This window comes from Populus trichocarpa, chromosome 6 (assembly GCF_000002775.5).
Source record: "Populus trichocarpa isolate Nisqually-1 chromosome 6, P.trichocarpa_v4.1, whole genome shotgun sequence".
Lineage (NCBI taxonomy): Eukaryota > Viridiplantae > Streptophyta > Magnoliopsida > Malpighiales > Salicaceae > Populus > Populus trichocarpa.
The window spans coordinates 25,771,413-25,781,899 of record NC_037290.2 but is presented as its reverse complement, the minus strand read 5'-3'; the positions used below and the strand labels follow the sequence as shown (position 1 = coordinate 25,781,899).

Below are 10,487 nucleotides of genomic sequence, written 5' to 3'. Positions count from 1 at the left end.
ACACTGTAAAAATCGTGCTTAATCTATATGTGACCTTAAAAAACCAAATTCAACATGAGTTTGTATCTGTTTTTTCACGAGTTTTAAAGATAAAAAAACATCTAATATGAACTCCCCTCATCAAATGAAACAATTTGATACAAATATTATCTGTTTTGATGACTTAAATCGATGTCAGCGATACTTCTCTCTTTTTATAACCGAAATCCGGGGACCTCTCTCTCTCTACTCCCTCAACCAATGACTAAAAAATAAAAAATAAAAAACTTTTGTATAAAATTTAAATTGGAACTGCATTGAGGTATAGAAATTGAATAATTAATTTGCATGATTTTTAAAGTGCATGATTTTTGCAAAACTTATGATACACCACTTATATTTGATGTCTTTTTTATTTTGGTCTTTTTTCTTTTTTAATCCCACCATTCCATATGAAATTAAAATAAATTGATTTTTAATTAGGACTAAATTGATGAGACAAAAAGATTTGATGATAAATTAAAAAAAAAAATTGCACAATTCATCTATATAGGATACGAGAGGATGAATAGTAGAAACTTGAAAAACACACTCCTTTTGAAGTAATACTTAATTGTCAAAACCCTTATATACATTAATTAACTTGACATGGCTCTGGGCATCTGTATAATTCTTTAATAGTAATCAATTATATGATATAATTCTTTACTATCGGTGATCAATTATGTGATGTCCTCAACTGTAATAAACACAATTTAATAGTTTAGCTCAAATTAATTTTTTTTAAAAAAAATTAAGATAGAATTTTACTCGATCAAACTTGTAGATAACCCGATAAATAAACTGACAACCCCATCAAAATTTAGTTTTATTTTTTTAAAAAAAAAAAACGGTGTGTACATGGTACGATGCCAAGCCACTGTTTGATACATGGTAATTAAGCTTTCTGTAGTGTGGAGTGTGGACCTCAGCCCACCCGACAATATGCAGTGTCTGCAAGGCTGCAATAATTTATGGTTGTCTCCAGATTGGTTCCAAAACATGATGATCTTCTCAGTTTCCCTTCCTTTTCTTGTTTTTAGTGGTTGTAATATATTCAGACCTCAATATAATACCACATGGTTATTTCGCCTTGGAAAAACACTGAATATTAAATGTGATTTAATACTAATAGTAATAATATCGTGGTGATGGTAATAGTTTTTTTATGATATTAATATTTGCAATGATAGTAATAATTTTGATAATAATAATAATAATAATTATTATTATTATTATTGTGATAGTAATAGTTTTATTTTATGACAGCTTGCACGAAGGATTTCTTTTCTGGAAAATTCTTTTTTGCCCTTTATAATTCCACTACAAACCATAGAGATAAGGATGGCAATTAAAAAAAAAACACAAAAATAAAAGTTAATCTGAATATTGAAAACTCATGACATTTACTTTTAATAAAAATACATTTGTCTTAAGAAAAAAAACATAATCTCTGCCTGATATGTGTGCGGAGTGAGTCAACCAGTCTGTAAATTATTGTTTCATGACAAGAAATGAAAAAAAGAAAGAAAGAAAAACTTGAGCATTGTCGATTCAATTTAATTTTTCATGTAAGGACTAACAATTTGTTTATGCGTTACGCATGTTAACCCGCTACAAATCAGTACATAAATAATCACCTTTTTATTATTAATGTTTATGAAATATTTTACATAAATATTAAATTTAGCATGCTAAACGGATTAACTTGAAAAACTTACTATTCATAACTTAATCCGAGTTTAGTTTTAATTTAAATTGAAAAATACATTAACTTTATCAAACTCAGTTAAATAATAGGTTTATACATAACCAAGTTTAACTTGTACAAACTTAATTAAATTAGCGTATTTTTTTTAAAATAATTTGTTTACCGGTAACCCAATTACCTAAGTCTTTTTTCAGAAAATTCCAAGATCGAGTCGGACAAGAATGCTAAATTTGATAGAAAAGGTCAATAGCAGTCCTGTGATGTCTCAAATTTTCCATGTCCAGTTAGCAAGAGAGAGAGAGAAAAAGAAGACGTGTAGCGTGGACTGATCTGTGTTCCTTGATCCAGAAGCAAAAGACAATGGCTCGTGGAGAAGCTGATGGTGCGGCGGCTGTTGACTGCCGGTGGAACCTATGTCCAAAACTTCAGATTCTTCCACTCGTCTTTTACTTCATAAACTATTCATTGGAATATTCACAAAGAAATTTAGAATTTCCTCTGGTTTCTGAAAGTCTTTCACGTTATTGTATCAAGTCATCCTACCAAGCATGGCTTGATGAATATACTCTTCTCAGCAAGGTATCGCGAGGAAGAAATTTCTCATGAACAAGGCAATTGGGTTCCCACACAATTCTTAGATGTGATAGTGGACCTACTTGTAACCTAGTTGATCGAAAAAAGACTTTAATTCAATTAAAGTCATGTTTTCTTTTTCACAAATGGGCAATGTGTTTGTTTTTACGGTGGTATCATGTTTTTTAAAAACTTTATTTTTTAAAAAAATATTTTTTTGTGTTTTTAAATTGTTTGATGCGCTAATATTAAAAATAAATTTTTTAAAAATAAAAAAATATTATTTTGATAAATTTCTAGATAAAAAAACACTTTAAAAAACAACCGCTATTACAATGTCAAACATTACTATAATCCCATCAGGAAATCAACTTTGTCAGCATACATAAAAGTATAAATAATTGTTAAACACGACTCAACTAATGGATTAATTTAAATAATTTACGACTTGAAACTTGATCTGAATATAATTTTAAATCGAACTAGAAAAGAACATTGAGTTGGTGTGATTCAATTGATTCATGACTAGGTTAATCCAATCAAACCCGATCTAGACTTGATTGAATCAAACACTAAAAAAATTTTAAAAATAAAATTGATATAATAACCCACGAGTTACCCAAACACTTTTTAGATAAGTATTATATCGAGTTACATAACTTTGTAAAAAAGTTGAAAATTTCACTTAGATAACTTTGCAGAAAAGTTGAAAATTTCAGAGTGTTGTTTCATAAAATAACATATAAATGCATGACTTTAGCGGGAGGTGAAAATACCTATTAATATTATCTGTTTGTAAATAATTTATCTAAAATTTTTTAGAATGAATTAATTAGATTTCAATGAGTGAAAATTAATTGATGGAAAAAGTAAAAAAAAAAACATAAAAACAAACCAAAGAGTTTTTGTTGTTATTGCTAGTTGAATGGCTTGGATTTGTGGTAATGTGCCGATTAAGTGATGCCAAAGAGTGATGTGAAAGGGAAGCAAATCATGGGTTTACTTTGGAAGCGTTTGGGAACGCGGTTTAACCCGCGTTCTCAAAAAATTTGAATTTTTTTTTATGCTAAAATTCAATATGATTTGTATGTTTTGGATCGTTTTGATGTGCTAATGTCAAAAATAATTTTTAAAAAATAAAAAAATATCATTGACATGTATTTTAACACGAAAAGTTATTTGAAAAGCACTGCAATCACACTGCCAAACACGCTCTTTATCTCCCTTTCTCTGTGCCAATGGAAATTTATTTTGGTGAGCTCATCGAGCATGATGCACAGTAAGTGCCATAACATGAAAGATCTTTTTGTAAGTTTGTTCATTAACATTATCGAAAAGGTAACATAATAAAATAAACCTATTAATTCTAAAATAAAAAAATAAAAAAATCTCTTTCAATAACTTATTCACATTATTGGGATATTAATTTAATTAAAACTTGATGAAAATTAATCTAAACCAATATAAATGTGTGAGTTTTTTTAAGTAGTTATCTTATTTAATGGATAACAAATAAAAAATAAATATTATTAAACTCGATTAAAAAAGCTGATTAAAACCCAACCCAACATTTATACTTTAAAAAATAATATATAAACATTATTAATTTATTTTATATTAAATAATAAACCATGTTTAAAACAACAAGATATAAATATCTAAAGTTTTTAATCAATATGGTATGGATATATTTTTACTTAGAAATATCCACTGTCATCACAATGAACACACACAACTAAAATATTTATGAAAAAAAAAATTCTTTTATCTATTCTCATTACTCACAAAAAGAAATTTCCCTTAAAAGTGAAATCTTAATATTAACATAGTTAGCAAATTCATCTACAATTTCCAGTGTATTTATCTAATATAATTAGTTAATGTTTGATATTGTGGTGTAGATGTTTTTTTTTAATGTATTAAAATAATTTTTAATTTTTTTTTAAATTTTTTTGATATTAATACATTAAAAAATATTAATTTAATATTTTTTTCAAACCACATGCACTCATACATAATTCTAAATGCAAAAATAAATTTGTGCCTAATAAAAAAAAATACAATAGTTTTTTTATAGCCATATAAAATTTAGAATATATTATATAAATCTATTTTCATTCAAAATATATTTATTATTTTTAAAACTAGGGAAGATTTTATTCCAAAACCTTTGGATGATCCTAAAATTTCAGAATATCTAAAACAAGTATTATTATAATTATCCCCCACCCCAATAAAAGCAAACTTCTCTTCTCACTTCTCACCCCATATTTTAGTAAATTAATAAATAAACTTCTCGGTTCCCAAGTTAGCCCCTAAATTCCTCGAATTTCCTTGATCCCCACAAATATTGCCCTTCTCTTTGCTTTCTATATCCATCATCACCACCACCACCAACATTTCTATCTTTATTTTCTTTCCCTTTAAATAAAAAGGAAGAAAGAAAGAAATGTTGTGCAGAATGGTGATGTTGAACCGGAAAAAGAAAACAGGGACAGTTCCGGTTTACTTAAATGTTTATGATTTGACAACTGTTAATGGTTACGCTTACTGGGTTGGTCTCGGGGTCTATCATTCTGGTGTACAAGGTTAGTTGTAACTCTTAAAGTTTTGATTTTTTCATGGTTTGTGTTTCTGGGTTCTTTTGTTTTTCCATGTTTCAGTTTTTGGTTTCGATTTTAACGATGTTTTTGTTAGGGAAATGGTGGGTTTGTTTTTTTTAACCGTTTAGATCCAAGGAGGGAAAAAGAACATCTTTTAGTATAGTTTGGTTGCTGAGAAAGTGGAAGGAAAAGAAAGGAAAGAGGGTAATATTATTTATGGAATTAATATATAATATTCCATTTTTTGTCAGGTTTTTCTAGTTTTCTTTATGTTATTTTTCTGGTGAGTGAGGAAAGAAATTTTTTTTGCAGTAGTGAAATGCTATCCAATCACTATAAAAATGAAATCTTGGTGTTGAAAGGAGAGTTTACTAATCTATTTATTTATAGTGATCTCATGTTAGTCAAACAAGTAAAACTTAGTCTGGTTTGTTGAGATTTGGTGGTAGAAAAAAATGAATTTGGGCCATTGACTATTAAGAGTGTTTTTAATTAGTTCTGACATGAGCTAAATTTTTAACTTTTTTTTTTGGTTGTAATGTAGTTCACGGTGTTGAATATAGTTTTGGAGCACATGATCATGAGACAACGGGGATTTTTGAGGTTGAGCCGAAGCAATGCCCGGGATTTATGTTTAGGAAATCTATATTGATTGGAAGAACCGATTTGGGTCCTAAAGAAGTTCGGGCCTTCATGGAGAAATTAGCTCAGGAGTATCCTGGGAATACTTACCATCTTATTACTAAGAACTGCAATCACTTCTGTAATGATGTGTGTTTCAAGCTGACTGGGAAAACAATTCCACAATGGGTTAATCGTCTTGCTCGTTTAGGTAAGGAGTCCCATTTAAATTGGTTTAGACCTTGTTTCTACTTTCAGATTGTTTTATGCTTACAAAGACAGGAAACGTGTGGTTCGGGTGTTCATGCAACTTCTGCTTGTGCTTTATCATGAATTCCACCATCTTCGTTCTGGCTGTCATGTTTATAAGTCACACATCTAGTTTTATAAACTGGTTTAGTGGTTAAGAGTATGTTTCTGAAAGCTGACAGCCTTGTTTATCATTAAAGATTCATATTATAGTAACTGTAAACAATGAAGTGTTGTGTTAGGGTCTTTGTTTGTTAAAGTTTCTTTTTCCAGTCATTCTCACCCTAAAAATGCCAGATCTTTTAGTTAGCCAAGATGTTGAAGATGTTTGTCTTTTCTGTCGCAATTTAGCTCAGGTTTCTATTTCGCCCCTCCAACATGATGTCTGGGAAGTCATTCTCTTTCTCCGTTCATTTATTGGATATCTTTTGGTGGTGGAGAAGGAAAACTGGTTGTTATTTCTCTTTCAAAATTTTCTTTAGTGGTTAGGAAAGGAAATGGATATATGATATTCGAGAGCCTGTAGTTCAGATTGTAAAGCGATAGCCTGTAGTTCAGATTGTAAAATATCTCCTATCACTAGTTTGGATCAACCCAATGCATGCCTTCAGAAGCCTTGTCTTAACGTTAGAGGTATCTTCCTTAACTGGGAAGTTATACAACTCTACTTTGCTGTGAATTCCTTCAACACCACTTCAAACATTTTTGTTTTCTATTGAACACCCATATGCAAGTTGATTATTTTCACTCTTACCTTTCCTTCGCCAGCAAACCAGGCATAAATTTAACGTTGGTGTTGTTTCTGGTGAATTTTTAGGTTTTCTTTGCAATTGTGTTCTTCCAGCAGAGTTGAATCAAACAAAAATTCGCCAAGTTAGATCAGAAGAAAGTGCACGAGAGGGAGAGAAGAAGAAATTGAGGAGCCGGTCGACTAGGTTCATTTCTTCTTCTAACCCTGTAAATACTTCCCCTTCATTGACATCTTACCCTTCAAGTTCTGAAAGCAGAAGTGGTAGACAGAAACGATCCATTCCTGTGTCTCCAAGATCTTTTGTTCACGATGAATCTTCATCATCGACATGGAGCTTGAAGGCTTAATGAAGGCGTTAGGTTTTGAAACTTTCTAGGGTTTTAGAATTTAAAGAAGTCAACTACAGATGGGCAAAACTGCAAAACTTGTATTCTGCCCCATTTTATCTGGTTCCAGTGGTTGCAGAAACATCTGCTTCAAAGTTGCTGCAGTGTCTCTGTTTTCTGTAAAGATTTCTGTTTTTAACGAATGGAAGTCATGTGATTTTCTGTAAAATCCCGTCTGGTTCACAAGCAGAGGTGCCTAGTCTTTGAAATTGTTCATGGTCGATGTGAATGATGAAGCAACTGTCATGTACTACCAGCAGGTGATGTCTGTGTTGCGGGGCCTGGTTGCTTTCTGTCACCATGGATAGAGTGTATAGCTTTGCATTAATAATCTGCTTAAGGTTCGTTCAAAGAGTTGTGGTCCTGTGATGATAATGATGGTGGTCCAACTAATGAAGATGTTTTTAGAAGTCTTAACTATAATAGATTAATACTAGAAGCTGATGATTATGAATTTTAGGTAGTCCCAGCTCTCATTCTAGGTCAATGTCCTCAACACTTGGGCTCACAGGCCTTATACGAAGGGTTCCAATACATCTTCCATTTAGCTAAGTTCAGTTCTCTGTGCCCAAGTGATGGGAATTGGTAGATTCAATCAACTGATCTCATATGTATCGCTTATCTCCTGCTATGAAAAATCATATTATTTTGTGAATAATTGCACGGATATTGCAGCAATCTTTCGTGCACTGTTATGCAAAAAAATTGAGTCCAGATGTTTTATTATATAGTGGGATTCAGACTTCAATGAAGAGAGATGCTTGATGGTTCAACATCAATAAAGGGTTCGGCAGAGCTAAACCTTCTCCAAAATCCAGTAAAAATTGGTTTTGAATGATTTGCACGGGGTCCAACTTCAATGAAGAGACATGCTTCAAGGTGCGATATCGCATGGCTTTGCGGTTCCAGAAAACAATCCAAACTTCATCTAGTCTTTCACATCTCCTAAAACCATTGATCAAAGAGCTGTAAATACCGACAAGATGCTACACACACACACACACACACACACACACACACACACACACATACTTGATCCATATTCTTTTTGATGATTGTCATGGCTTCCTTCGATTGAATTGAATCACACCATGCATGACATCCAGTGTTGTTTGGGATGTCAGGTTCTATGCCCATTTGAACCATTAGCTCCGACATGGCAAAATGCATCCAACAAAATGCTGAAATCAGCATCCACCATATCGTTGAATGTTGTAAACTCCGGTGGAATTCCATAGCCTAAGACTATGATGTGTTTAGTAATACAGTTGAATGAAACCATCACAAAAAAATCCAAAAAATCATAATTTTTATATTTTTTTTATCCAAAAACACTTCAAACCGCAATAAATAACAAAGGGTGTCTGTGAATGAGAGAATCCTAAAAGAAGACAGATCCCTGCATCCTTTTCATCTTAAAACAGGCTCGAAGCCTCGTCTAGGCGTCCCTCCTTGGATACATTTCCAATGGCAAGTTGGCAACACCAGAAGTCACTGCATCTGGTTTAGGGCATCCTCTTTCAATCATTTCTTTAAATTATACTCCTCTGGTGAGCGCTCCTTCCATTCTAAAGTCTCCACCCTTGCCAAGCCCACATTGGAACTCTAATTAGCAATTGACCCAACATAAAATGACGAATTGGGTATTATCTTCACATGGGCTATAAACTTAAACTCTGAACTACTCCCTAATTGTTGATTAAACCTGGCTTGGCCATGAGTTAATTAGGTGGCTTGTATATTTAGCATGAGTTGGAATTGTGAAATTTAATTATATCGACTAGGTAAAAATTCAGTTTGATTTTTTTAAAAAGCAACATCATTTTATTTTTATTTTTATTTTTAAATTAAAATGAAATTGTTTTTTATTAATATAAATCAATCTAGGTTAATATACTAAATCTAAATTAATGTATCAAACCCATGATTTAATAACTTTTGTAGTTGTATGCTAAACATCTCTCTTCATTCCTCGTTCTTATTCGATATAGGATTAGAAGGCACCACTGGAAACGATATTAGGATTGTTTTCTGCAAAATCCATCGAAAAAGTTTATGCATGGAGACAACGGCGATAAACGATATTTAAGGTTGTTTTCAGCTAAATTGACCAGTGTCCTTAATCCATACAAATTTCGATAAAATTCTTGCGAATCAAGAAAACGAAAAGCCCCCTCGACTCATCAACCTTAAATATTTCTGGTTGACGCTTGTTTCTAATCAAATTCTTAGGATCATGGATGGTTTTGGTGTGGTAAAAACCATCAGTATCGATACTAGTGGAATAGGAAGCAACAGACACAAACAGAATGTTTTGTTTAAGCCTCTATTCACCCGAAGCCGAATCCAATTCTTATCAAAATCTCATCTATGGCAGCATCAGTCTCTTGACCACCATTGTTGCTATCATCTAAACTTGACCCTTCAAAGGGACGAAAAACAAAGGGACGAAAAAAAAATAAAAATCAAAGGATGAAAAAAAAAACAAACAGTGAGTCCACAATTATTGAAACAGTAAGATACCTAGCCAAATTACCCTCCCCCTAATTTCTAATATAGTGCTGCACCAAATCACTTAATATTTCACACGTACACTTCTCAATCCAGTCCTTTATGCAATAAACGATGAAAATCCAATGAAAAAAATAACAAATATATCGACAGGAGGATCAAATTGTTAGGCATGTGAAACATTACAAACCTAATTGTTTTGATTTAGTTTGGGGTGACATTGAAATTGAATAATATGAGAAGCTAAATAGAGATTTCTCCTTAAAAATATGTTAGAAAGTTAACTATTGTCCCTTCCCCTTGCTACACTGGAGATTAGCATAATAACATGCCTTCTCTTTCCTTGAACTTTCAGAAAACTAGATTCCTATTAGAGCCGGTTTAAGTTCATCTGGGCAATGATTCAAGTTCTTCACTAAATAAAAAATTTCAAGATTAAATAAGTTATATTTATCAATTATGATTTATGAAATGAAAATTACCCCCACTTAACAATAAATCCCCAAGTACTAAATGAAAATTATTCAAGATCCCATTTATCAGATATAATTTTGCTTAAGCCCCTATTCACCTGAAGCCGAATCCAATTCTTATCAAAATCTCATCAATGGCAGCATACGTCTCTTGACCACCATTGTTGCTATCATCTAAACTTGACCCTTCAACACAATTCAAATGCTAACCTAACCTACAATTTTGTTATTTAATGATCCCACAAATTTATCTTCACTACCAAAACCCCAACATATGATATGGGTTTGGTAAATTACATTAATAATATTGAGGTTGTCAATTTTAGACAACTATTGAGCTGGTTTAGTCTTTGTTTCTACTTCTACGTGTAACTTCCTAGTTGCACATTAGTAATCGTCATGCCCCATGGATCTTTTTTAAAGTTATACACAGTGCCCATCTATTAAGACATTGTTCAGATTTTTTTTCTTCAAGAAAATGACTGGAACCATGCTCAACATAGAAGGACCTACTAGCCACTTCCATATTGTCGCTCGAAAGCAAAGTTATAGCCAATTCCATAATGGCACACGAAAGCGAAGTTATTGCAA

The 10,487-nt window shown here is 31.9% G+C and overlaps 1 protein-coding gene across 1 annotated transcript; it reads left to right on the top strand.

Moving 5' to 3' along the window:
- The first annotated feature begins 4,566 nt into the window (after nucleotides 1-4,566).
- On the top strand, nucleotides 4,567-7,081 carry LOC7489140 (deSI-like protein At4g17486). Its single transcript, XM_002309627.4, has 3 exons — nucleotides 4,567-4,890; nucleotides 5,450-5,737; nucleotides 6,593-7,081. Exons 1-3 carry the CDS (start codon nucleotides 4,752-4,754, stop codon nucleotides 6,871-6,873), a joined length of 708 nt encoding a protein of 235 aa, XP_002309663.2. The 5' UTR covers nucleotides 4,567-4,751; the 3' UTR covers nucleotides 6,874-7,081.
- Nucleotides 7,082-10,487: the final 3,406 nt, after the last annotated feature.

Excerpts from the sequence above, each read along its gene's own strand:
- LOC7489140 (XM_002309627.4), top strand. The coding sequence starts at position 4,752 with ATGTTGTGCAGAATGGTGATGTTGAACCGGAAAAAGAAAACAGGGACA. Across the intron at positions 4,891-5,449 it reads CTATCATTCTGGTGTACAAG|TTCACGGTGTTGAATATAGT; the intron begins GTTAGTTGTAAC and ends GTTGTAATGTAG. Across the intron at positions 5,738-6,592 it reads TAATCGTCTTGCTCGTTTAG|GTTTTCTTTGCAATTGTGTT; the intron begins GTAAGGAGTCCC and ends GTGAATTTTTAG.